The sequence below is a fragment of the Pollachius pollachius genome (assembly GCF_949987615.1).
Source record: "Pollachius pollachius genome assembly, chromosome: 9".
Classification (NCBI taxonomy): domain Eukaryota; kingdom Metazoa; phylum Chordata; class Actinopteri; order Gadiformes; family Gadidae; genus Pollachius; species Pollachius pollachius.
In genome coordinates this window covers 11,780,913-11,808,254 of record NC_136942.1, presented here as the reverse complement: position 1 = coordinate 11,808,254, position 27,342 = coordinate 11,780,913, and the positions used below count along the sequence as shown (strand labels likewise).

The following is a 27,342-nucleotide window of genomic DNA, read 5'->3' as shown; positions in this document are numbered from 1 at the left end:
CTATTAGCAAGAACAAACCTTTTTATTCTAGATTTCAAATCGGTTCAGACGACGTGGTGTGTTGCATTCAGGTTGCATTACTGAGGTCACTAAATCAGGCGGCCCTAGGACCCGGTGGGACGGCTCTAGGACCCGGGAGAGACGGCCGCAGTGACGGTTACACCCCGGAAGTCTCTAGTAGGTCAACAACAGCACGCTGGTTCTGTACATTAAAGGACATCGGCCGGCTTCGGAGAGGACGAAGTCGATAGATACCACATTAAAGATCCTCTTTAATCAGCATTCAAATAATAATTTTATTCGATGTAACAACGGTTTACCTTTTGCAGAAAGATCGTATGATTTGAACAAACAGTACTGTTCCGGTGCGTGACCAGCAGATGGCGCAGCAGGCGGGCCGGCGGTACCTGCGGGCGTTCGTCGGCGGGTTCTTCGTGGCGGTCCCGGTCACCGTCACGGTTCTGGACCGCGTGGCCTACGTGGCCCGGGTCGAGGGCACCTCCATGCAGGTCAGAGGGCTCTCCACCGAATGGGTATTGGTTTATGAAGGGGGATGTTAAAGCTGTCAGAAACCACTTCGGGAACTAATCAGTGTGTGTCGGCTCCACCCACTCACCCTCCTGCTCCATCGCGACCTTTTACTCCACTTCAGCCTCCTACTCCACGTCCCCCTCTCCCTCCGGGTAGTGGGTAGTGGATAGTGTAGACTGGAGGCTGAGGGCTTGAATCTCAGCAGTATGTGTTGGGTTTGACCCTAGTTACATGCGTGTGGGCGTTGCTGAGCAGGGAGCCCGACCCGTTCCCTGAAGGTCGCTTTGCATGAAAGCAGTAGTAAACATTTAATCAGCAATCACCACCTTCCACTAATTTGTTCTTTTTGGATTTTGATTTATATGTGTGTGTAGCCCTTCCTGAACCCAGAGGGCGTATCTGTGTGTGACGTCGTCTTGTTGAACCGCTGGCGCGTGCGAAACTACGAGGTTCACCGCGGTGACATCGTCTCCGTCGTGTGAGTACCTGGTTTTACCGAGTTAGTTCCCCTGGTTCTACCCAGTTGGTTCCTATACACCCATCCATTGACCTGATGTCTGTGTTCCCAGGTCTCCTAAGAACCCCCAGCAGAAGATCATCAAAAGGGTGGTCGCCCTGGAGGGAGACTTCATCAGGTCAGACCCAAAACCCTGAATCATACCCTTATCCTCATCGTACCCTACTCCTCCTCATCCTCATCATACCTGTACCCATAACTGTGTGTTTGTGTGTAGAACACTGGGATATAAAAACCGCTACCTGCGCGTCCCTGAAGGCCACCTGTGGATCGAGGGCGACCACCACGGACACAGCCTGGACAGCAACAGCTTCGGGCCGGTGCGTCTGTCTGTTTGTCGGTCTGACTGTCTGTCTGACTGGTCTGTCCGTGCGTCTCCTACAGGTGTCTGTCGGTCTGACTGGTCTATCTGTTCATGTGTCTCCTTCAGGTGTCAGTGGGTCTACTCCATGGCCACGCCTCTCACATCATCTGGCCGCCCAATCGGTGGCAGCGGATCCAGCGGTCCCTTCCTAAGGACCGCGGCCCCCTGCTGAGCTCCCACGCTGCGGAGGAAGAGGAGGAGTTCTGAGGAGGAAGAGGAGGAAGACTGATGAAGAGGATCTTGTTGTCGAACTGAACAGCTGGACTTACTGTAGGGGGGGAGGGCCCCAACATCCTGTCTATTGTGGGACGTTTCCCTGGACCCATCCACAGGCTGTCACTATGGTTATCCGGAGGACCGGACCGAACACAGCAAGATGCCAGCAGTACACCTCATTTGACATGAGGCGGGCCACTTGTAACCACAGCAACCATTTTCAAATACAGCTCAAGGCTTTGTTACTTAGAGAATTCCCATAATACGGTCTGTTATTTATCTAATGGATTTAAATACAATATTTTATTCAAGCATCATATTCTTTTACGAGAAGCCGAGATGAATACTATTAAGTAGGTTGTTGCAATTCAATAATGAATATGAAAGTTGAATGAGCTTCAGAAATGAACAAACGTTTACAAAAAACAAATCCGTTCTCTTGTTGTTCTATTGCTGCTGCATGGCTGTTGGAACAGTAATTTAGAGAGACCCCTCTGAAACTGTCATTCAGAGAGACCTCTCTAGAACAGTAATTGAACCCAAGGGCTATGTGTCTGGGGAGGTCGTTCAAACAGTTACACATTTGAAATATATAGGCATTATCCTTGACACTACTCTATCCTCGAAAAACCCAGTGAGAAAGGTAATACAAATATCTAAACACAATCTAGCCAACTTCAGATATAGAAGGAATTGTCTGACAACACCTGTAGCAAAGCTCTATATGCATTCTATGATCATTCCCCCCTTAACATACTGCATAACGAGCTGGACTCAGGTGAATAGCACAACATTAAGGCCTATCTTATCACTTCACAAACAAGCGCTTCAAGTTTGACAGAAAACCCAAACTTTACCATGACTGTTACATCCTTGACAAATCAAACTTGCTCACCTGGGAAAATATTTTAAAAGCTGTCGCATGTTGAATTTTTAAGATTATCAAGGGTTCCCCACTACTCTGCACTTTTATACAGCAGAAAAAAAATCGAACAGCAGAACCACAAGGGCTGCTCTAAGAGGGGACTTTGTAGTCCATTGGTCCAGCTCCTTTGGTCAATTATGTTTCTCTGTGAGAGCCTCTCAATGATGGAACCAATTGCCAGTGGAGATTAGAAAATGCACCTCCCACCGTACATTCACCCACCGTCGTAAGGATTGGCTTTTATGCAATCAAAAATGTTAACACCTTTGATGGTATTTAAGTGCATGTCTGTCTGTTATGTATTGTTGTAGCTCTCCTGTCTAGTCCATGGTGGTTTGTATGAATGGTTGTATGTTTTAATGGAGTCTATTGGAGTCATCATGTTATACTGTTGTTATCTGTTGCTGTGTGTATTCTTTAATGTTTTACTTTTCAGCCATCCTGTGCCTAGCTTTACATCCTGCCAAAGGACTACAGTTGAAAATTAGCCTGCTGGCTAACACTGGCACATTTACGGAAATGTAGATTAATGTGCAGTCCTCCAAATGAATAAATGAAACTTAGAGAGACCTAACAGTAATTAAGAGAGTCCCCTCTCTGAATGACTTCTAGAGTTTCAATCCGGAACTTGCGTTAACGCCTGTATTTATATGGTTAAACGTGACGAATATTCCATCCAGTATACGATATTCAAGTTTAACATAATGGTCAACGCTATTCATATATTCTGACCTAGTGTCATATTTAGCGGTACTACCCGGTCATATTTTTTTTAGGCACCGATGACGTCCTTCCGCCGACCCAAAGCATGGCGGCGGCCGACCAGGAGGTGGTTCTGCTCGGCCTGTGTGACGGAGCAGCGGACCCAAAGGAACACACCTCGTCATGTCTGAACAGCAAGATCGGGGACCAGCCGGACGTGTTCCCCGGGGGGTCGCGGCCGAGCCCGGTCTGCCCTCTCTGCGGGGCGCCGCTGGTCCACGTTGTCCAGGTGTACTGTCCGCTGGAGGGGTCCCCCTACCACAGGACCCTGCACCTGTTCGCCTGCACCCGGCCCGGCTGTAGCGGCAGACCCCGGGCCTGGAGGGTCCTCCGCTCACAGGCCTTAGAGACGGAGGTCCGACCCACCGGCCCGGTCCCGGACCACCCGGTGCCTCTGGCTGCGGCGACGGACTGGTGCGACGCCGCCGACGACTGGGGCATGGAGGAGGACGACCGCGGTGACGTTCTGACCAACGAACTCCCGCCTCAGGTGGTGGAGAAGCCTCCTGCTGAGCCGCCAGTTCCTCTGGTCCGCCCGGAGGCGGAGGTTCACCAGGTCCCCCCGGAGGTGGAGGTCAGCACTGGGCTGCAGCAGCTCTCCCTGCGGGGCGACGCGGCGCTGCTCCTGGGCTTCTACATCAGCGTGGTGGAGGAGTCGGAGCTCCGCGGCGGGGAGGCCGGCCTAGAGCACGCCCAGCGGCTGCTCCGGGAGTACGAGGAGCGGGAGGGGACCTCCGTGGGGACGGCCCTGGAGGGCAAGGAGAACACCTCCGGCGGAGAAAAGTACGAGAAGAGCCGAGCGCGCCACGGAGACGCGGCATTCAGCCGCTTCATGAAGCGGGTGTCGCTGTGTCCGGAGCAGGTCCTCCGGTACAGCTGGGGCGGGGAGCCGCTCTTCATCTCGGACCCGCCCTCCAACTGGGCACAGATGGTACCGGTGTGCGAAAGCTGTGGGACCCGCAGGACCTTTGAGCTCCAGCTGATGCCGGCTTTGGTCAGCCTTCTGCGGCCCGGGGGACCGAAACCGGACCCCGGTGTACCGACCCCGGATCCCGCGCCGCTGGATTTCGGGACGGTGCTGGTGTTCACCTGTGGGGGGAGCTGCTGGACGACGGGCTCCTCACCGCGGGAGGAGTTCGTATTCCTTCAGGACGACCCGGATCAGCAGCTGTTCATCTGATTATGGTGGTTCTACCGTTCACTTGTTGCTGCTGGGCCAATAGGAGGGCTTGTTGTTAAGTCCTCTTGATGGAAAGAGGATGCTCTTGTTTGCTTAGGGAAGACTGAAGCAAGTGTCAACAGAAGGCCCGGGTTTATCGGTCTAGACACGTGAATGTGGAGTTTTCTAATAAACAGAAATGTATTAATCATAGTCTTAAAGCGTTCTGATTTTTCACCAAATAATGTTAAGTTTGGTCATTTGACACTCAAAACAATTAAATAACTTTCAACTCATTCCTAGTGCAGTAGATAGCAGTGATTCACTAGACCAGCTGGATCTTTTCAAAAGGAAGACACTGTTTTATTACAACAAATACCCTGAAAGACAACCTGTATTAAATCTGAGTAACACAACGTCTCTATCCTGTGTTGACACTCACTGCCACCTCCACCTAAAAGGCACTGAAATCTGTTCTGAGACTTGTGATTGTAAGGGTGTAGGGGACATTACAGTTTAAACGCATCTGGATCGTTCTAAAGCTTTCTTTGCAAACGGTTTCACACACAACATACAACCTCAAACCAAACTCTTCCTTCTTAAAACTACACACAACCGTTGTAAACTGTCAAACCAAAAGTGTGGGATTGCCTGGACTACCTAAACTCGATTTAAGAGGAATAAATAGGAGCTATTTTCAGGCCAATCACTTCGAGGTTCCCATGGACCATGAGATGAGCTCTTTCAGCGGAGCTCTGCATTCTAGCTGATGTCTGGTCTGGTGAGCTGGTCTGGTCTGTGAGTGTGTGAGTGTCACCCTGCAGACCGTCTGTGATACTGAGTGCTTTGGTGGAAGGGGAGGAGTGGATCACTGCAGGCCGCTGGCGTCGCGGGGCTTCTGGTCCGTCGCCTCGCCCAGCCCAAAGAAGTCCCGGTCGATGAGCTCGTTCACTGTAAGACCCAAAGACAAGACACCCGCTGAGTCAAATCACGAGGACTGTTGATGAGCAGGCAGCCACGAAGCTGGTCGACTGTCATCATATCACCAGCCACCAGGGGGCGGTGCTTCACATGTAGTTCAGCTAAACTAACAACGAGCCTGAAACAAATCTGCATCATCTATACTTTAGCTTCCATTCTAACTAGTACTAAAGTACTTGTTGAAAGAACTGGCTTCAGTTATAGAAGTATTGATCAACCATCTCAAGTCTCAAACTATACTCCAGCCTCTGGTCTAGTGTTAGTCTAGTTGTTGGGACTTTCCACAGCAGGGATGAAACGCTTCGGTTGTCACTATTCATAGCAGGAAATGTGATACATACACATGCACTCTAGCAAGCACACACACACTCACGCACAAACACACACACACACAGGAGCCCTGCATAAGTATACCCTCCATCAAAGGCTTACACAACAGCTGCCTGACACGCCCTCCTCAGAGCGGCCCCGTCCCCCCGTCTTCTGGTCTCAGGCCTCTGGTCCTCTAGTCTCAGGTCTCCTGGACTCTGGTCCCCTGATCTCCTAGTCTCAGGTCTCTGGTCCTCTAGTCTTTAGGCTCAGGTCTCTGGTCCTCTAGTCTCTAGTCTCCTGGACTCTGGTCCCCTGGTCTCCTAGTCTCAGGTCTCTGGTCTCAGGTCTCTGGTCCTCTAGTCTCTAGTCTCCTGGACTCTGGTCTCCTAGTCTCTGGTGTCCTGGTCTCCGGTCTCAGGTCTCCTGGTCTCTCGGTCTCTGGTCCAGGTCCTGGTCTTTGTCCAGGTCCTGGTCCTGGTCCCCCCTGGTCTCTCAGTCTCTGGTCCCCTTGTCCTGGTCTCTAGTCCTGGTCTCTGGTCCTGGTCTACCAGTCTCAGGTCCAGGTCCTGGTCCTGGTCCCGGTCTCCTGGTCTATAAAGCTTTAGGTGTCGCGGTGTTTCCTGACTCACCTTCGTCCAGCGTGATTTCCTGCAGGCTCTCCTCCACTTCCTGTTTCACCCGGACCGGCCCCCCCCCCTGACAAAAGAGGGAGTGGGGGGGCGGGGCGTCCTCCCAGTAGGCCCTCCCCATTAGACGGGTGACTGGTGGACATGTAGTAGAAGGGGGAGGGCCCCTGAGAGGGGGGGCCGGCACCGGGGGTCCGTACCGCAGGAGAGGATCTGATTGGTTAGCGAAAGGCAAAGCAGCTGCTGTAGGATAGGCTGTCGTCATGGCAATACTAAACGGTAGTGGGAGGGGCCGGATGGGGGAGGAGCCTAGGGTCGGGTGAAGTGACGAACCATAATCCCCTTGGGCCTCGTAGAAAGGCCCATGTGAGTGAAAGGGTTCCTGGAGCACCAGGGCATTGTGGGGGATGTAGTCCCAGCCTTCCTGTTTGACCAGCGGGGCCACGGGGGGGTCCTCCGGGGACAGGAAGTGATGCGGGGCGGAGTTAAGGTACGTAAAGCTGTGGCTCTGACTCCGCCTCTTCTTCCCATTGGACACGTAGAAGTGCACCAGCACGGCCCCCCGGGCCTGAGTATTATGGTATGGAGGGATCCTCACCACCAGGACGGACTGAGGAGCACAGGGAGGAGGTCAGACTCACAGAAGAGACTGGAGACATGAGGAGAAGGAGGGGGGAAGGGGTCTTTCTCACCTCACTGCTCCTCTCTGGGACCAGCGACGCCTCCGCCTCCCACTGGCACGGCTCGTCTGAGGAGAGACAGACAGGGGGTCTCAGAGCGTCATACAGGGGGTCTCAGAGCGTCATACATAGGGTCTCAGAGGGACAGACAGGGGGTCTCAGAGAGACAGACAAGGGGGTCTCAGAGGGACAGACAGGGGGTTTCAGAGGGAATGACAGACAGGGGGTCTCAGAGAGACAGAAAGGTGGTCTCAGAAAGACAGACAGGGGGTATCAGAGGGACATACAGGAGTTCTCAGAGTGAAAGACAGGGGGTTTCAGAGAAACAGACAGGGGGATGATATAGAGCTCTTAGAGGTTTCGAGTGTACCCGGTTCTCTGTGTGTGAAGATGACTCTGGAGTGGGAGGAGATGTTGGTTCCTCTGATGCTCATCTCATCTCCAACGGAGCCGCTGGCTGGGCTGAAGTCCACCACCTGGGGCAGCTCTAGGGCCAGGCGCTGGGCTGAGGACCACAGGAGAACCTTCACCACAGAACCACTGGGAGCACTGGGGCTGATAGAGGGGCTGGTAGAGGGGCTACCGAGAGGGGCTGATAGAGGGACTGGTAGAGGAGCTACAGTGAGGGGCTGATAGAGGGGCTACCGAGAGGGGCTGATAGAGGGACTGGTAGAGGGGCTACAGGGAGGGGCTGATAGAGGGGCTACCGAGAGGGGCTGATAGAGGGACTGGTAGAGGGGCTACCGAGAGGGGCTGATAGAGGGGCTACCGAGAGGGGCTGATAGAGGGACTGGTAGAGGGGCTGATAGAGGGGCTACCGAGAGGGGCTGGTAGAGGGGCTACCGAGAGGGGCTGATAGAGGGGCTGGTAGAGGGGCTACAGGCAGGGGCGGGGCCAGGGGGTTTGGGGGGCACATACCTAATACATTAGGTCACCCTTAGACAGTCGGGTATAGTATTAAAGGAGCTCCTATTGCTGAGCAGTGTCCATGTGCCTGGGGCTCTGATGGACTCATGATGGCGGCGGAAGACTCACAGCACTCGATGGGGACGGACGCCGTCTGCAGACAGAGCACATTGCCGTGGAGCTGGGGGACGTGGACGCGGTACCCCACCCGGACCCGGGTGTTCCTGCGGCCCAGGTCACCCTTCCGAAGCTCGATGTCGGCGTTCCGCAGCTTCAGGATCCCGACGCAGTCCAGGCTGCGGAGACAACAGTCAGCCTGGACACGCCTCCTCCTAGCCGCCATGTTGGACATCCCTATCCGGCGGTCATGTTGGGCGTCCCTACCTGGCGGTCATGTCGTGCTCCGGGAGGAGGGGGACCTCAAGGACCCTGGTCCCATCCAGCGTGGTCTCGCGGCAGGCAGTGGTGACGCTCTTCCCCGTGACGCGGTGGACCTGGTAGAAGGGGTGTGGCCTCAGGGGCGTCTCCTCCGCGGTGGCCATGAACACCTGGACCACCAGGGCCTGCTCCGAGTAGCCCTGGAGCTACACACACACACACACACACACACAACCCTTATTACTAAAGGTATACAACAATTACGCCTCCCTCAACACACATTGAATACTCCCTTTGCCCCCATTCCTCGCTCCCAAATAACTGGTTGGGGTGAAGTGCACCAGGAGTCCAGAGTTAAAGGTCTATACCAGATGTATGTACCTAGTGTGTGTGTGTGTGTGTACCAGGTATGTGTGTGTACCAGGTGTGTGTGCACCCAGTGTGTGTACCAGGTGTGTGTGTACCTAGTGTGTGTATATCAGGTGTGTGTATATCAGGTGTGTGTGTACCCAGTGTACAACAGGTGTTCCGGGCTGGGGGTTACCTTGACGACGGGGTGTCCTCCAGAAGCCGTCCTGACGGCCCCCCGGCTGCCCTCCGTCTCGTAGTGGGCGCGGTGGAAGGGCCGGGGCCCCCGGACCAGCTGCAGCTCCACAGGGCCCCAGGAGCAGGGCAGGGGCCAGTCCAGAGGGGGTGGGGAGGAGGGGCTGGAGACACAGAGCGCTGAAAATCAACTCAAACACACCTAGGGGTAGTGAGGGTTAACTAACACAACCAGCCTCTCCCTGTCAGACACATCCAGGACATGTTCCCCTGGTCACACCAACGACACCATCAACTCTCATCCCATCCTTGGTCCAACCAGTGCAAGGGAGGATGACCAATGTGAAGACCTAACCACCGCACCCATGCGAAGGAAACGATGGACAGAGCGCCGGGCGTGGCAGACCATGAACAGGCTGACCGGAAGGTCAACAACCCCAGCCCAGTGCCCAGTCACCGCATACTGCATCACGTCACTCCTGTAATGGAAAAGTAATGGCCACTTCCCTAATGCAGACAAGGACTTCGCCAGAACAACATCAGCGAGAGTCTGTGAGCTGTTCAGGGCCCCAGGATGCAATTCCAACCTATCCACTTATTTCAAAACACCAGAAATCGAACAGGCCATCCTGTTCGATTTCCGGTAAGACTCCAGGTGTAGACCGCAACCAACTACAGTACGGGGTACAACACCAAAGCAGAAAGCAGGACTCTCCCCTCAGATCCTCCAGAATTTCTATCGCTGCACCATTGAGAGCATCCTCACCCAGTGCTTCAAAGATGGTATGGGAACTGCGTAATGGCTGACAGGAAAGCCCTACAGCGAGTGGTGAAAACTGATCAAAACAACATTGTTACATCACTTCCAGCCATCGCTGACACACCCCAGTCCCGGACTGTTCTCTATACTCCCGTCTGAGAGATGTTACAGGAGTCGAACCAGCAGGCTCAGAAATAGCTTCTTTCCCAGCACCATAACACTGCTCAACACAAAGGCTCCACCCCTGCCCCCTGCCCCTGCCCCTGCCCCTGCCACTGCCCTGCCCCCCTCTCCTTTTGAACATGGACTATGGACTGTCAGACTACCTCTGACCACTATACACTTTATTAATGAACTTCAACAATGCAGTTTCATTTATATGATCATACTGCATTCTATTCGTGGACTATGTATAGAATGATTCCTCATAACTCTGATTCCTCATAACTCATAACTCTATGCACTTTAATAATGGACTTGCATCCTGTGTTTTATGTATTTTTTTATTTAAGCACTGCCATAAGGAAAAGCACTTTTTAATGATTGCACTACTTGTTAGATGTAAACTGCTTTTCGTTGTACTGGTTGATCTAATCTAATCTAATCTAATCTAAGAAATCAATCCTTCCTCACTAAACATCTCCAACACTCAAAGCTGCCAAAGATCTGGCGCCTTGCCAAGGTGATCGTCCTGCCGAAGCCAAACAACCCAAGCAACGACCCCAAGGGATACTGGCCCATCTCATTGCTCTGCCTGCCTGATAGACAATCAAGGAAGAACGGCTATGCAGATGACCTGGCCATCCTACTGAGCAAGCAATCCTGGGAAGCAGTAGAGGAGGGCCCATTTGGAGACATGAACATCCTGTCTTCATTCCTGAAGAACTGGCGCCTCAAGCCTGGTTCTGACAAGACCGTATCGTCAACGTTCCACCTCTAAAACAAAGAAGCGTCCTGCCATCAACCGCCTGAGGACAGGTGTGGGACGCTTCGGGCAGCAGTGCTGAAGTGGGGCATCGCGGGCAGTGCCCAAAGTGAGTGCGAAAACCCACTACAAACTGTGGAACACATTGTAACTAGTTCCCCCAGACACCGGCCACCCAACAAAGAACGTGTTTTAATGACCTCGGTCATAGGAGAATGACTGACTCGCCTCAACAGAGCTGAAGGTCTAAGGACATACGCCAGAAGAAGCACTAGTGAGGGTTAACTAGCACTAGTGAGGGTTAACTAACCTGAAGAGAGGCGGGCCGCCTGCAGCTCTCTGATTGGTCCATCTGATGCTGGGAGGAACCGGGAGGAAGAGTTCTGAGGGAGGGGTCTGGGTTCCGGGGGGGTCCAGGAAAGGAAGCGCCGCCAGGACCCGGTCCAGGACGTCCTCCAGCCCGGCGGTCTGCCCGGGTGGGGAGTCCAGGACCCGGTCCAGGTCCTCCTCTAGACCGGGAGTCTGCCCGGGGGGGGGGTCCGCCTGGCTCCCTGAGGTCCTCCTGGTCTTGGAGGGCACGTTGAGCTCCTGGAGGCCGTAGGGCAGAGGACTAGCGGGCCAGGATTGCTCCGGGGGGGCGGGTCCGGGGGAGCAGAGAGGGGCAGGGGAGCAGAGAGGGGCGGGGGGGCAGAGCGGCGAGGGGGAGCGGGTCCGGACATCCACGCCACCGGAATGGCGTCTCTTGCCGCAGGGGGAGGTGGGTCTGGAGGCGGGTCTGGAGGCGGGTCTGGAGGGGGGGAGCTGCGTCAGCCAGGTCTCCTCGGTCACGCTGGAGCGGGGCGAGGGGCCGGGGGAGGGGTGCTGGTACTGCTGCTGCCACAGCTCTACCCCAAACCCCGCCCCCCAGCCTGGGGTGGGAGAGGCCCGGGGAGAGGCCCGGGGAGAGGCCCGGGGAGAGGCCCGGGGAGAGGCCCGGGGAGAGGCCAGGCCACAGCGGGCCGCCGCCTCCTCCAGCTCGCCCTCCACGTCGTCGTAGACGTGGGAGAAGGACTCGCAGGAGGACAGGTCCGACAGCCAGGAGCGCGAGGACAGGCTGCTGCAGGGGCTGGGACTCAGGGCCGAGTCCCGGTAGCACGGCCCCAGGGACAGCCAGGCCTGCTCCGGGCCAAGCGGCCCCAGGGGGTCCTCGGGCCCCAGGGGATCCTCCATCCCCCGGGAGCCGCTCAGCTCCAGGTGGCTGAAGGGAGCGATGGCCGTGATGTGGATGCTGGGGCAGGCCAAGGCCCTGGGGGGGCCAAGGGGGCTGTACTGGGGCCCCAGGGGGCTGTACTGGGGCCCCTGGGAGGCACTGAGGAGGTGTGGAGGAGCAGGAGGACATGGTGGGGAGACTAGGTCCTGGGGGGACCCAGGAGACCACAGGGTCCTCAGGTCTGGACCTGCAGGAGGGAGGGGTTAAAGGTGTTGCATGCGATGTTCTGCCACTAGGGGTCTTTCAATCATAACAGGCAGAGAAGAGGAGGTTTGAGGAGTCTGCAGTGGGGCATCAAGGGAGTTGTAGTCTTCCCCACCATGCCGGTGGAAATCCATCCAACCCTCTCACAGAAATCCTGTTATCAAGTTATTGTGTTGACGTATATTCACCTTACGTTTGGTACATTATTTAATTTCATTCTAATGACAGTAACATAACGTTAACTTAGTAACTTTGAATAAGTATGATTAGGGGTAAGCTGCTTCACCAAAGGGGGTGATGAGGGTGTCCCGACCGGCCTACGCGGCGAACAGAGTGAAACGTGACACTCTAAAGGCCTGATGAGCATGTTGAGCTTTATTGATATATTCATAATTATGTTTATATATTTTTATATTTATAACGCTATGTATGCATCAGGGTTTCCAGTTTGATTATCCTTGGAGTAGCTCACCTCGTTAGATCTATGTGTGTTAGCGTGGGGAAGCCCTCATGTGTTTAGGGATATTTGAATGCAGAAATATTACAAATTATACAGACCAGCAGTACAATTGTTTTTGCATCATTTTTGCATATAGGAAAAATGGTACGTTCCATTTCCTGTTTCTCAACAGGAAACACATTTTTGCTTCCGTATGATTAGGACCTTATAATCCACACGTAACTAAAGCACCTCATTAAAAAATTTTGCAGGTGGAACAAATTTATAGAATAACAGGAAGAGGTTTACAAAAAAATATATCAGGTTATCTGGGGTTTAAGAGACAAGAGGGGGTATAATAGAAAACATGTGATAACATGTCTTTAGTTTTAATAACATGTATTTTGTGTTTATAACATGTGCCTAGTGTTTATAACATTGTATTTAGTGTTTATAACATTGTATTTAGTGTAAAATGTATTTCGTGATAATAAAATGTTTAATGTTGATAACATGTATTTAGTTTTGATAAAATGTATCTACTGTTTTTATAACATTGTATTTAGCGTTTATAACATGAATGTAGTGTTTGTAACATGTATTTATATTAATAACATGTATTATTGGTTTATTTTTATTTTTTGGTGTTTATAACATGTATTTAGGGTTTGTAACATGTATATAGTTTTTATAACATTCTATTTGGTATTTATAACATGTATTTAGTGTTTATAACATTGTATTTAGTGTTTATAACATTGTATTTACTATTCTGTATAACGCGTTTTAATCTAACCGTTTTAAGGTAGAAGGTCTGGGTACCTGAGGGTCGGTCGTCCCCGGACATCCGTCCGCTTCTCCGGGTAGGCTGTTACCGGACACACTCAGGACCGGGGGGGGGGGGGTCGTCCCACTAAGGTCCGGGAGGGGGGGGGGGGGGGGTCCCACTCAGGACCGGGGGGGGTAAGGACCGTGGGGTCCTCCCACTCACCGGGGGTTCACCCCGCTGAGGACCGGAGAACGGGCTCCTAGGATCGGAGGTCGCTCCACTCACCGGGGGTCTATCAACTCACCGGGGGGTCGCTCCACTCACCGGTGGGTCTCTTGAATCGGGACCGGGACTTTGAGATCGGACCGGATCCTCCCGTGCGTCCAGTAGGAGGACTTGTTGTTGGGTGAACAGGTTGAGGACGTCCGATTCTAAAGTTTAAAATGTCCCCAACACGACGATTTATAAAGTATTCATGTGCTCAGGCGTTGAATAATCATCAGTGGTCTCCTCCGTGGAATCTTACATCGTTTCGTCCTCGGCTTTATTCGGTAATCAAGTGTATAAAGTATACTAAAGTAACTTCCACGTTCGGCGGAGGACTGCTCCGCCGTGACGTCATCCCGGTGACCCCGTAGACCGGAACGCAGAATAAAACAAACTAATTAGAAGAGCTTAATGTCTTTTCATTAAAAAATGTTTAAATGAGACGTAATACAACTACGTGTTGAACGACTTTTATTTTTCACACTTTAACTGAAGTTTAACGAAACAAACAGAACAGCCAGGTTGTAACCGGAGGCCGCCCTCCTCTGGCGGAGCGGCGCATCACAGAAAGAAAGAGGAACCCGACCCGGGACCAGACCCGACCTGGACCCGCGGCTCAACAGGTCACCAAAATTAAAAAAATAAAAAGGGAACAACTGATCTGTGAACAGGTGCTTTTGAGCGAGGCACTTGAGTTCCAACCGACAACGCCATGAAGGCCTTTGAACGCACAACTTCAACTGGCAGTTGTGTGTTGACAGTGGGTTCATACTCCTGCCGTTCCCATGGTAACCCCCCTCCCCACCCCCACACTCAGGGAGGTGGGGAACAGCCCTTATTAGGGCACGTGCGTCTTGTGGTGGTTGCTGTTGGTAACCTCCGTCTCTGCCTCCCGGTCCGACAGGTGGATCTTCTTGTTGACCTCCCGCTCCTCCTCCTCCTGCTCCTCCTGGGGGGGGGCTGCTGCGGGGAGTGGGGGGGCAACGGCCCTCTTCCTCTTCCCCCCCAGACCAGACTCCTCCTCCTCCTGCTCCTCCCCCCGCCGGCCCTCAGGGAGGCGCAGCACACGGAGACACACCAGCGCCGCCGCCTGCTCCGCCCCCTTCTTAGACTTCTCCCTGAGAAGGAGGAGACACATTAGAGGAGGAGGAGACAAGGACGAGGAGGACGAGGAGGAGGAGGTGTATCCTCACCACAGCGTGGACCTGTACTGCTTGTTGTCCACAGTAACGGTTGACAGGAAGAGTCTGTCCTGGGGGCGATCCACCTGCAACCAAAACACACAGATTGGCCAATATCTAGACCCTTGCCTCTGATTGGCTGATTTCTAGATCCCGGCCTCTGAATGGCTGCTCTCGGGCTGATTTCTAGAACCTGGCCTCTGATTGGCTGGTGTTGGCAGTGCGAGGCATATGATTGGTGGATACCGTGTGGTAGTGGGGCTGCTCCAGCTTCTCCTTACGACTCCACTCCAGCAGGAACATCTTGGGGGTGATCTCAGGAGGGTAGTCTCTCCTGGACAACATAAACATAGGGGGTGTGGTTAATGGAGTGGGTGTGGTTAGCAGAAGGGTGTGGTTAGCAGAGGGGGTGTGGTTAGCAGAAGGGGTGTGGTTAGCGGAGGGATGTGATTAGTGGAGGGGTGTGTCTACCGGTGGAATCGCAGGGCCATGGTGGTGACGCCTCCTAGGGTGACGGGGGTCTCGGGGGGATGCAGCCCCCTTCTGGACCGCAGCAGCACCTGCAGCTCCTCGTAGTACGCCTGCATCCCATAGGCTGCACTGTAACCACAGCAACAAGGCGTCACACCCTCAGCCAATCGCTGCACTGATTAACGTGAACCATATTGCGGCTGTACCCATCTCCATAGTCAATGGGTCAGTACCTTTCTCTATAGCTAGGAGTCAGTACCTTTCTCTAGAGCTAGGAGTCTGTACCTTTCTCTAGAGCTAGGAGTCTGTACCTTCCTCTAGAGCTAGGAGTCTGTACCTTCCTCTAGAGCTAGGAGTCTGTATCTTTCTCTAGAGCTAGGAGTCTGTACCTTTCTCTAGAGCTAGGAGACTCTATAGCTAGGAGTCTCTAGGGCTAGGAGACTCTATAGCTAGGAGTCTGTACCTTTCTCAATAGCTAGGAGTCCCTTCCTTTCTCTCGAGCTAGGAGTCCCTTCCTTCCTCTCGAGCTAGGAGTCCCTTCCTTTCTCTCGAGCTAGGACTCAGTACCTTTTTCTAGAGCTAGGAGTCTCTATAGCTAGGAGTAGGCTTTTTTGTCCTACTGGTACAGTAGAGTCATGGGTCGGAGTGCTACCAGATGTCGGAGAGGGTCTGGGCGGTCTTGACCCGCTTCCCCATCTCTGACTCCACCTTGTCCCGGAGCATCTGACACAGGCAGTACTTGGTGTTGAAGGCGTGGTTGTCGTACCGCACCGCCTGAAACCACGAACCAGTCGTTACCCTAGCAACCACATTCTCTCTTTCCCCACTCCCCCCCTCCGCACCCCCCCTACAGAACGGGGTAGTGGTCTAACCCTCCCCCTACAGTACAGGGTAGTGGTCTAACCCTCCCCCTACAGTACAGGGTAGTGGTCTAACCCTCCCCCTATAGGGTAGTGTTCTAACCCTCCCCCTACAGTACAGGGTAGTGGTCCAACCCGCCCCCTATAGGGTAGTGGTCCAACCCGCCCCCTATAGGGTAGTGGTCTAACCCTCCCCCTACAGTACAGGTTAGTGGTCTAACCCGCCCCCTACAGTACAGGGTAGTGGTCTAACCCGCCCCCTATAGGGTAGTGGTCTAACCCTCCCCCTACATGGTAGGGTAGTGCTCTAACCCTCCCCCATATATATGTTTCTCTTACGTATTTCAGGTAGTCCTCCATAACGGTCTGGACAGGAAGCAGCCCCTGGCGCCGGAACACAGAGGGGTTCCACATGGCAGCGCGGGCCAGCATCACGGCCGCCGCCCCCGTGGCGCTGCGGAACGCCGCCACATCCTCGAACGACTTCACCATGTCCAGGGAGCCGCCGCTGTCACACACACACGGACCCGTCACCATGACGACGCCAACACATCACCATGACGACGCTGACACCCTCTCACATCACCATGACGACGCTGACACCCTCTCACTTCACCATGACGACGCAAACGGCCTCTCACATCATCTTGAAGACACTAACAGCCTCTCGCATCACCACAATGACACTAACAGCCTCTCAAATCACCATGACGACACTAACAACCTCTCACATCACCCCTCCCATCAGAGACTCACTTAGCGATGACGGGCACGCCCACGGCCACGGACACCGCCTTCAGGAAGTCACAGTGCAGCGGGTGCTTGGGCCGCTCCTCCCGCGTCCTGACAACAACAACAACAACAGCAACAGCAGCTTGAATGGTTGGTTTGACTCAGAGGCTGTGAGGTCTGCTGGAGGCCGATAGGCCAATGGTCTGGAGGACTGCAGGTCTACCTGCCGTGGACTGCGATGGCCGCCACGCCCGTCCTCTCGATCCTCTGGACCAGACGCACAGTGTCCTCCATCTATAGGAGACACACACACACACACACACAACGGTCAAAACACACACCATGCTCAACCCACACACAAGGTCACCATGGTCAACACACATGGTCAACACACACACACCACGGTCAACACAGACACACACACACCACTGTCAACACACACACACACACACAGCAGGGTCAACAAATACACACCAGGGTCAACACACACACACACCATGGTCAACACACACACCACAGCCAAAACACAAACTAAACACACAGACCACGGTCAACACACACAAAGAACCTTTGAGAAGCCTCAAAGGTTCTTTGAGAGAGCATCTAACCCAGAGCCACTACAGGCTCTAACCAAGAGCCCCTCCCACTACTCACTGAGGGGAGGATCCTAATCTTGCAGGTGACGGGTTTGCTGAGGCCCTGGACCAGCTTGGTGAGGATCTGGAACCAGACGGCAGTGAGACCATAACCTCCACAACCTCCACACAGACCACAGAACAACCAGCAGGACAGACAAGGTTCTCACCGCTTCGATCTTGTCAGGATCTGAGAGGAGAGCGGCTCCCATCCCTCCCTACAAAACAGAAACACAGGAACGACTGATGTAGTAGGACTAGGACTAGGACTAGGACTAGGACTAGGTCAGGGGGGTAGGACCAGGAGTAGGACTATGAGTAGGACTAGCAGTAGGACTAGTTCAGGGGGGTAGGACTATCTCAGGGGGGGTCAGGACAGACCTTGGTGGAGTACTCCTTGGGACAGCCCATGTTGACGTCGATGGCCGCCACGTCCTTCTCCCTGAACAGAAACACGTCACTATGATAACCATCTCCAAGTCGGTTTTATATATAATAGTATTAATAAACTCCCTGAGCTCAGAGAGGATAACAGTCATAAACTCCTTTAGACAACAAGAACAGACACTGTTGATATTAGATACTTATAATAAACGATAATTTGGATCTTCTGTGTGTTCTGAAGCAGGATGACTAATGGAGCCCAGAGCGTTGAGGATGAGGACTTACACCAGCAGGGCCACAGCCAGGGCACGGTCCGGGTCCGCAGTGCCCTGAGGAGAGAACGGAGAGCAGGGCAGGACGCTGAGGCTACAGCTACACCATACAGGCTAATCTACCACTGATACAAGCTTTACCTTACAATCAACAAGATAAATCTACACCAAACAGGCTAATCTACCACTGACACAAGCTTTACCTTACAATCAACAAGCTAAAGCTACACCATTCAGGCTAATCTACCACTCATACAAGCTTCACCTTACACATATATTTTTATACGACTTAAATATCACGACATGCATGTTGTATAAATGCCTTTCTAAACATTCAGAGGATCATCACATTGAAGTAAATGGAAAGAGTAGTACTGGACCATTGCCCAGGCGTGGGCCCACCTACCATCTGGAAGACCACCCGGTCTCTCTCTCTCTCACAGGTCCTGAACATCACCCTCTCATCAGGGGCCACGAAGTCCACCGTGTTCAGCTCCTCTGCACCAGGAGGTAGAGAGGAGGAGAGGAGGTTAGAGAAGGAGAGGAGGTAGAGAGATGGTTAGAGGAGGAGCGATGGTTAGAGGAGGAGAGGAGGTAGGGCGATGGTTAGAGGAGGAGCGATGGTTAGAGGAGGAGCGATGGTTAGAGGAGGAGCGATGGTTAGAGGAGGAGCGATGGTTAGAGGAAGAGAGATGGTTAGAGGAGGAGAGGAGGAGAGGAGGTTAGAGACTGAGAGGAGGTAGAGAGATGGTTAGAGGAGGAGAGATGGTTAGAGGAGAGGAGGAGAGGAGGTTAGAGACTGAGAGGAGGTAGAGAGATGGTTAGAGGAGGAGAGGAGGTAGGGAGATGGTTAGAGGAGATTAGTGACCGAGAGGAGGTAGAGAGATGGTTAGAGGTGGAGAGGAGGTAGAGAGATGGGTAGAAGAGGTTAGAGACCGAGAGGAGGATGTTGACCAGGCTGTCCGACAGCAGGCTCCTTACCGTTCACTACCCGCTCACATGTCACCATCTTGATATCGATCAGCTCCTGGAAGGGAAAGGACAGCCAATGAGGACGTGACCGGGTTACCGGTGGAGCTGGGGGGCAACTACGCACCTCACAGTACACGATGTCCGCTCCGTAGTCCAGCGCCAGCAGCCTCATCGGCAGAGTCCCGACCCGCACCATCGGGGCCAGGGCGGTGATATCCCTGAAGCACAGACCCCCTGGTGCTGCCATGGTGCTCAGTCCTGGAAACCACAGGGAGACCTCATCAGGACCTGGACCACGGAGTCTAGACCACGGAGTCGGGACCGCAGAGTCTAGAAAGCGGAGTATGGACCACGGAGTCTAGACCGTGGAGTCTGGACCGCTGACTGTAGACCACGGAGTCAAGACAATAGTCAGGGGGTCTCGACCATAGTCAGGGGGTCCAGACCATAGTCAGGAGGTTTAGATAGGTCTAGACCATAGTCACCGATAGTGTCCATAGAGTAAAGGGGAGATAGAGAAAAACAACACTCACCGTCACGGAGTCTCTCGGACTGGAAGTCACGTGTCGCCTACACATGTTCAGGAACTGCTTCCTGTTTGGTGACGGACGCCAATAGAACCCTCCCACTTATAGCGACTATAAACAATTCCTTCAGATTTTATTTTATTTTCTTTCACTTAGGGGTTCATAAATACTTTTTATTAAATACATTTTTATGTTAGAAAATCTCAACCATTGGGCAATAATGTACGGTGTACAAATAAAAAAAAGTTTCACACCTTATTTCTTCGGAAGATGTGTGAGCTAAATGTCTGTCAGCTGGAGTCACTGGTCTTGCGTCAATCAGCTTTAAAACTTTCCTGCAGGTTGGTTTCTTGTCTGCAGACATACACTGTATTTTTTCTGGTGTAGTTAAGTTGGTCCTCAGGTGTTTCCTGCCACAGCTGACATGTTGTCAATAGCATACTTTGGTGTCTGAATTAACTGCTTGTGTGCGACTTGAAGGAGGACTGCTTTGAGGTTGTCTCTCAATGGAACTGTTTTTACTCCCATTCGATCCAGTAAATCTAACAACTCATCCTGGCAATCACTGTCCAGGTCTTCCTTCAAAGCGGTGGCTAAAAGATCTCTCTCGCAATGACTCAGGTACAAGAGCAGAGATTCAAACAGAATATCAGAAGACACAGCATGCTCTCCAAATATAAGTGCTGTGGTAAAGGCTGGGGCAAGGCGTGAAGGAAAGTATCCTTGGTCCATGAATCCCTTTGCCAATATTCTTCCTACAGCCTTCCACTCCTCCTCTTGCCATTTTGGTGACAGGCATGGCACTCTCATTTCTGTCCCCTCTGCTGCACAATCCAAGAATTCTGTCCAAAATGCAACATAAACATCCCTGGCCACACCATCTGCATCTGCACTTTTTTCATTAATAAAGCTGTACTTTAGAGAGTAATTACTAATTGACTCATCCTTGAACTGAGAAATCATCTCTTCAAAAAGATTTACTCTGTGAAGTTTAATAGCGACATAAAGTAGCTCATAGCCTGCATCCAAACCTGAATGGTCAGTATGGTCCTCTGAGAAAGGAGTTGATGTGTAGTGGGAAACGTTGATGAATTCCTCAGCAGTTAAAACTGGAACAGAGTCATCCAGTTGGATCTCCGAGAGTGCATCATAGTGTGAATTACCACTTGAATGGACAGCATGGTCAGCACAACCGCCTAAAACAGGAGTTGATGTGGAAAAAGCAACACTGATGATGTTCTCTGTGGAAAGGAAAACTGGAAGTGTCATCCAGCTGCCCTGCAGAGGATACAACAGGTAAGCCCCTGATGAACACCTCTGAATCATAAGACTGAGAGGTAAGATCAACAACTTCACCAGCAGCTGAATGAACAGTGGAGTCTTCAGCTATACCAGAAGTTTCTGCGAGTGATACAATACTAGCTGGCTTTTCCTGGTCCCCATCAGAATCGGTCTCTCTCTGCTGCTCTCCTTTAGCGTCACCATCTCTCTCTATGCTGTCCCCGTCTGTGTAAGATATGTCTGTGTAACACTTTGTGCTAAGGTAAAACCTTAAAATCCCAAATTCTGACAGTGTGTACAACTCACCAACAGTAGTTCTCTCATCAAGTTCTGATTCTTTAAAGTCAAATACATTGTGAATGAAGTCTTCCCATTTTCCTTTTTTCGAGTCACCTTGTGGAAAAACTACGGAACCCGTATTAATGTAATACCTCCGAAAATAAATAAATGGTAACAGCACGACGAGTTTTCGTTAATGTGTAATGTGTGTATTATTCCTATGAATTCACACAATTGTATATGTATGCAATGTCTTAGTCATTCATGGAATAAACTTAAGATGAAAAAAGTCCTGAAACAGAATCGGCGGTCTCCATTTTAAATTTATTTTATTTCTAAATGTTATTTTCTCATTTACAAAAGAGAGGCAGACTCCAGTGACATGAATCAGAGGCACTGAACGGTTTACAAATAACTTAGAGCGACATCATTTAAGGCTCAAGCGGTCAAAATGATAACTTCACTTAATGAACCGCAGACACATTCTGGAACATTCTCTCTTTCTTTACAGAAAAAGGGACACCATGAATACATTACTTATTATATTAATTTATATTCAAAGAACTAAAATAACTACATGTTGTTGGAACCAAAACTTTCTTAGAAAAACGTTCTGTTCTAGAGGGCAGTCTATTCAGTCTGCTGGAAGGACCCAAACCAGGTTAAACAGAGAGTAACCAGAGAGTAACCAGGCCAAACAGAGAGTAACCAGGGAGTAACCAGGGAGTAACCCGGCCAAACAGAGAGTAACCAGAGAGTAACAGAGAGTAGCCAGGGCAGATAGAGAGTAACCAGACCAAACAGAGGGTAACCAGGCCAAACCGGGTATAACCAGGGAGAAACCAGGCCAAACATAGAGTAACCAGGGAGTATCCTAGTGAGACAGGGAGTAACCAGGGAGTAACCAGGGGAGACAGGGAGTGGACCGACAGGTGAGACAGGGAGTGCACAGACAGGTGTCTCTATCAACAGTGAAAATAGACCAAAAGAAAGACTTGGAAGCAGAGAAATGGAAGCCGTGTCCTAGGAATGGGCCGCCATGTTGCTCGTGTCGGTCCAGTCAGATGGGGCCTTGGTTTCCACGGCGTCGTTCTGAGGGAACACCACATAGCAGAGGCACTGTCCTGCGCTGGTCCACCACTCTGAAACACAGCAGAGGCATTGAGCATTTAAGTGTGGTTTGTGGGGTCGGTGTATAATGGGTGGTTTGTGTGGTCGGTGTGTAGTGTGTGGTTTGTGGGGTCGATGTATAGTGTGTGGTTTGTGGGGTCGATGTATAGTGTGTGGTTTGTGGGGTAGGTGTAAAGTGTGGGGTTAGTGGAGTCGGTGTATAGTGTGTGGTTTGGGGGTGGGTCTTAAGTGTGTGGTTTGTGGGGTCGGTGTAAAGTGTGTTGTTTGTGGGGTCGGTGTAGAGTCCTTGGTTTTTGGGGTTGGTGTATAGTGTGTGGTTTGTGGGGTCGTTGTAAAGTATGGTTGTGTGGTCGGTGTCAAGTGTGTTGTTTGTGGGGTTGGTGTATAGTGTGTGGTTTGTGGGGTCGGTGTAAAGTGTGTGGTTTGTGGGGTCGTGTATAGTGTGTGGTTTGTTGGGTTGTTGTATAGTGTGTGGTTTGTAGTGTCAGTGTCAAGTGTAATAGTGCGTGGATTGTAGGATCGGTGTATGGTGTGTGGTTTGTGGGGTCAGTGTAAAGTGTGGGGTTTGTGGGGTCGGTGTAAAGTCTGTGGTTTGTGAGGCCGTGTATAGTGTGTGGGGTTGGGGTGTGGTTTGTGGGGTTGGTGTATAGTGCGTGCTTTGTGGGGTCGGTGTATGGTGTGTGGTTTGTTGGGTCGTTGTATAGTGTGTGGTTTGTGGGGTCGGTGTATAATGCACGGTTTGTGGGGTCGGTGTGTAGTGTATGGTTTATGGGGTCGGTGAATAGTGTGTGCTTTGTGGGGTCGGTGTATAATCTGTGGTCTGTGGGGTCGGTGTAAAGTGTATGTTTTGTGGGGTCGGTGTATGTACTGACCGAGCATCCTGCGGAAGGTTTGGGATCTGTTGGGCCGATGGACGGCCAGCAGGTATACTGGGACGCCGGTCAGGATGATGAGCAGCCCCACACCACACACCAGGGGCTCTGACAACAGACTGAAGCCGAGCAGCAGAGCCCAGAAACATAGGTAACACACTGGGACCAGCAGGCTCACCTGGACAAACACACACACAGGGTAAAACACAGGGGAGGGAGTACCAGACAAATAGCAGGTTAGCACTGAAGGGTGCTAACTCTAGCAAGCTAGCTTCAGTTAAGTGGCCCCAGGCAGGCATGGAGAGAGTTAACCGACCAGCAGATTAGCCATATAGGACCCTAGACTAGCAGGGTAGCGGTGTAGCATGCTAGATGACTAGTATGCTAACTGATTAGCATGCTAGCTGGCTAGCAGGATAATTGACCAGCAGGATAACTGACTAGCAGGCTAACTGATAAGCAGGCTAACTGACTAGCTAGCCGCGCTGGGCACCTTGATGGGCCGGTACAGGGTGGGGTTCTTCCAGCGGTAGTAGAGCAGGGCTGCCACAGTCACGCCGTATGACAGGTAGTTGATGAAGGAGACGTAGTTGATCAGGTTGTGGGTCTCGCCAACACACAGGATCACCATGGTAGCAGCACACTGGGTACATGAATTAATACTTATTATAGTACATATATGTAGTAGTTATTCTATGGTACTTATTATGTAGTACTTATTATATAGTAATTGTTATGTATAGTATTTGTTGTATACAGTATAATGTTTTATAGTACTTGTTATACATAGTACTATCTAAGTGTTAAGCTGGGTCAGGACTGAGCTCAGGACCTCAGGACCTGGGGGGTCAGACTGGGCCTCAGGGCCTCAGGACCTGGGGGGTCAGACTCACACAGACCAGCAGGGCGGGGATGGGCGTGCAGTGCTTCAGGTGGATCATGGCCAGCAGGCTGGGCAGGTGGCCCTCCCTGGCCCCGGAGAAACACAGCCTGAGAGGAGGGTAATGAGACACAGCCTGAGAGGAGCGTAATGAGACACTGCCTGAGAGGAGCGTAATGAGACAATGCCTGAGAGGAGCGTAATGAGACACAGCCTGAGAGAGGAGGATAATGAGACACAGCCTGAGAGGAGCGTAATGAGACACATCCTCAGGGTAATAAGACACAGCCTGAGAGGAGGGTAATGAGACACAGCCTGAGGGTAATGAGACACAGCCTGAGAGGAGGGTAATGAGACACAGCCTGGGAGAGGAGGGTAATGAGACATACCTTAGCAGAGGAGGTTAATGAGACACAGCCTGAGGGTAATGAGACACAGCCTGAGGGCAATGAGATACATCCTGGCAGAGGAGGGTATCAGACACAGCCTGACAGAGGAGGGTAATAAGACACAGGCTGACAGAGGAGGGTATCAGACAGTCCTCAGGAGAAAAAAGGCACACAAGGCACTCAGTGCTGTCTCTTACAGAGAGTGGCTGGTTATACATGAGAAAAGATCATGACACAAGATGTAGAGCCCTGATTTACAAAAAGAAATTGGAGGTCGACCTGAGATCTTGTTATTTCCAGATATGCAATAGATAGAAAGTTAATTCTAGATATGTGGTAGAGACAAACTAGAAGTTAGTTCTAGATATGTGATAGAAAGTAGCAGTTAGTCCCAGACGGTTTACTGCCGTTAAGTGCCACTGGTCAAGTGTGAGTCAGCAGGCTGTGATTGGCTGGTTGAGGTCAGCTGGACTTGGCTGTGATTGGCTGGTCTGGGGTCAGTTGGGACCTGCTGTGATTGGCTGGTCTGGGGTCAGGTGGGCCTGGCTGTGATTGGCTGGTCTGGGGTCAGGTGGGCCTTGCGGTGATTGGTTGGTCAGGGGTCAGGTGGGCTGTTATTGGCTGGTTGGGGTCAGGTCCGCCTACCTGGACGAGGTGAACAGGTATCCGTTGATCCCTCCGAAGGTGGACAGCGCCACAGAGATCGGCATGACGACGGAAAACCCTCCCAGCAGCTTCTCGCCAAACGTCTTGGAAACGAACAAACACCAAATAATCACTCACACACACACACACACACACACACACACACACACACACACACACACACACACACATACTGGACACACACACACACTGGACATACACACTGGACACACACATATGGACAGTTTTATGGGATGTAGTCACCACGGCGACCGCGTTGGAGGCCAGCAGCTCCTCCGGAGACATGGAAGAGAAGTAGGCGATGTTGGTGAGGGTGTAGACCAGCGTTACCACGGGAACAGAGATGTAGATGGCTCGGGGGAGGTTCCTGCGGACAGACCACCCAGGTCAGGACCCTCCTGCTGTGAGCCCCGCCGCCGCACAGGTGGGAAGTACTCACCGTTGGGGGTCCACCACCTCCTCTGTGACGTAATTCAGGAAGTTCCAGCCGCTGAAGGCGAAGGAGGCCTGGAGGAAGGCCAGCGCGATCTGCCCCACCGAGGGGACGGCCTCCATGGAGAACGCCGCCTGTGGCCGCAGGCTCTCATAGTTCCCTTTGGGGTCAGACACATTCCTGAGGACGTTCCCGTTGTGTTCCAGTCCTCCAGGTCATCCACAGGGGCATCACATAAGAGCAAGAACCATATGATGGTTCCTGGAGGTACAGAGAGAGGCTCCCATACCCCTGCTGAGCCTCAGACTCACTGGGGCCCGAAATAGGACTCCTGGTCCCCTGAGCAGAGGAGGACTGACTCCTCCCTGAGGAGGACTGACTCCTAACTGAGAAGAGGAGGACTCTACCCTGAGAGGAGGAGGACTGACTCTACCCTGAGAGGAGGACTGAATGTAACACGCCGAGTGAAACAGCCCAGAAACAGCCTCATAGCCCCACCCCTCTCATAACCCCACCCCTCTCCTAGCCACGCCCCTATCATAGCCCCACCCCTCTCAAACCCCGCCACTCTCATAACCCCACCCCTCTCAGCACCTACTGGCCAGGGGTTGACTCGCCCCTCTCTTAACCCTCTCAGCCCAGGGCTTACCCCTCTTAGCCCGGGGCTTACCGGGTGTGTACCCTGTGTCTGTGCTGTGAGGCTGAGTCTGACCGTTGCAGATGTGTCCGAGGCCGACGGCGATGATGAGGCCTAGGGCCAGCAGCTTCCCCACGGTGAAGACGTCCTGGATCCTCGTGGCCCAGCGCACGCTGGAGCAGTTCACCCAGGTCAGGAACACTGGGGGAGGGGGGGGGGCACAGCGTCACTACAGCACCCTACAGCGCACCCTGGGGGGGGGGGGTGCACAGCATCAGTAACAGAGCCCTACAGCGCACCCTGGGGGGCGCAGAGCGTCACCCTGGGGGGGGGGGGCACAGGGTCAATACAGCACCCTACAACTCACCCGGGGGGGGCACAGCGTCACCCTGGGGGGGGGCATAGCGTCACTACAGCACCCTTCAGTGCACCCTGGTGGGGCACAGCGTTAGCCTGGGGGGGCTCGGCGTCACTACAGCACCCTACAGCGCAACCTGGTGGGGCACAGTGTCACCCTGGTGGGGCACAGTGTCACCCTGGGGGGCACAGTGTCTCTACAGCACCCTGGAGGGGGGGCACAGCGTCGCTACAGCACTGCACAACGCACCCAGTGGGGGGACCAGGATGTCATGGGTGTTCGGTGATTAGGGGTCCCCCAGTCAGTTAGGCTCCGCCCCCCCGGTGGTGTTGAGGGCTGCCATGACAACAGGAATGAGGGAGACGTGGTGAGAGGGAGGAAGAGAGGGGGAGTGGGCGGGGATTCATCCATCACTGTCATTGGCTTAGCTCTCCGTCTCCAGCTCTCGGCCCACACAAAGCAGGGCTGGCAGGACCCCGAAACAAACTGCTCTGATTGGACGAGACACTAGAGGGGGCGGACAGGGGGGCGGGTCCCCGGGGGCCCGAAGGTACCACATAAAGAGACCCCTTCCCCCTGGCCCCTCACCGTCCACTCTGAGCCCCGTCTGACCTCAGGGCCAGTGTCAACCAGTGTGTGTGCATGTGTGTGTGTGGGTGTGCGTGCGAGCATGTGTGTGATTGTGTGTGTGTGTGCATGCGTGTGTGTGCGTTTGCGTGTGTTTGTGTGTTTGCGTGTTTTTTATGCGTGCGTGTGCGTGTGTGTGTGCGTTTGCGTGTGTTTGTGTGTTTGCGTGTTTTTTATGCGTGCGTGTGCGTGTGTGTGTGTGTTTGTGTGTTTTTTATGCGTGCGTGTGCGTGTGTGTTTTT

The 27,342-nt window shown here is 52.7% G+C and overlaps 5 protein-coding genes across 5 annotated transcripts in view; 2 read left to right on the top strand and 3 right to left on the bottom strand.

Moving 5' to 3' along the window:
- The first annotated feature begins 47 nt into the window (after positions 1-47).
- immp2l (inner mitochondrial membrane peptidase subunit 2) lies at positions 48-2,422 on the top strand. The gene is given in 7 exon segments (XM_079743962.1): positions 48-177; positions 381-509; positions 906-1,008; positions 1,011-1,079; positions 1,082-1,166; positions 1,266-1,368; positions 1,479-2,422. Coding segments are annotated over 6 exon segments (630 nt in total). The 5' UTR covers positions 48-177; the 3' UTR covers positions 1,620-2,422.
- A 934-nt stretch (positions 2,423-3,356) lies between these two features.
- pdcd2l (programmed cell death 2-like) lies at positions 3,357-4,663 on the top strand. The gene has a single exon (XM_079743775.1). The coding sequence runs from the start codon at positions 3,362-3,364 to the stop codon at positions 4,493-4,495; it is 1,134 nt and encodes a 377-aa protein (XP_079599901.1). The 5' UTR covers positions 3,357-3,361; the 3' UTR covers positions 4,496-4,663.
- A 150-nt stretch (positions 4,664-4,813) lies between these two features.
- nfatc3b (nuclear factor of activated T cells 3b) lies at positions 4,814-13,855 on the bottom strand. Its single transcript, XM_079743154.1, has 9 exons — positions 13,300-13,855; positions 10,896-12,021; positions 8,902-9,064; positions 8,364-8,563; positions 8,109-8,275; positions 7,444-7,578; positions 7,086-7,141; positions 6,397-7,003; positions 4,814-5,425 (listed from the first exon to the last, which is right to left on the bottom strand). The coding sequence occupies exons 1-9, from the start codon at positions 13,322-13,324 to the stop codon at positions 5,343-5,345; spliced, it is 2,562 nt and encodes an 853-aa protein (XP_079599280.1). The 5' UTR covers positions 13,325-13,855; the 3' UTR covers positions 4,814-5,342.
- Positions 13,856-13,982: 127 nt separating this feature from the next.
- dus2 (dihydrouridine synthase 2) lies at positions 13,983-19,590 on the bottom strand. Its single transcript, XM_079743088.1, has 16 exons — positions 19,554-19,590; positions 19,145-19,278; positions 19,030-19,075; positions 18,455-18,546; positions 18,062-18,105; positions 17,774-17,834; positions 17,563-17,610; positions 17,412-17,477; positions 16,981-17,051; positions 16,782-16,868; positions 16,365-16,533; positions 15,818-15,939; positions 15,166-15,294; positions 14,941-15,028; positions 14,707-14,780; positions 13,983-14,631 (listed from the first exon to the last, which is right to left on the bottom strand). Exons 2-16 carry the CDS (start codon positions 19,265-19,267, stop codon positions 14,352-14,354), a joined length of 1,500 nt encoding a protein of 499 aa, XP_079599214.1. The 5' UTR covers positions 19,268-19,278; positions 19,554-19,590; the 3' UTR covers positions 13,983-14,351.
- A 2,540-nt stretch (positions 19,591-22,130) lies between these two features.
- slc7a10b (solute carrier family 7 member 10b) overlaps positions 22,131-27,342 on the bottom strand; it is a gene marked incomplete at both ends in the record, with an annotated part of 7,543 nt that continues 2,331 nt past the window's right edge. Inside the window, 8 exons of the mRNA XM_079743984.1 lie at positions 22,131-22,249; positions 23,111-23,288; positions 23,604-23,753; positions 24,004-24,100; positions 25,025-25,128; positions 25,289-25,412; positions 25,485-25,638; positions 26,191-26,316. Of these exons, the coding sequence (XP_079600110.1) occupies positions 22,131-22,249; positions 23,111-23,288; positions 23,604-23,753; positions 24,004-24,100; positions 25,025-25,128; positions 25,289-25,412; positions 25,485-25,638; positions 26,191-26,316 (1,052 nt within the window). The remainder of the gene's footprint in view (positions 22,250-23,110; positions 23,289-23,603; positions 23,754-24,003; positions 24,101-25,024; positions 25,129-25,288; positions 25,413-25,484; positions 25,639-26,190; positions 26,317-27,342) is intronic.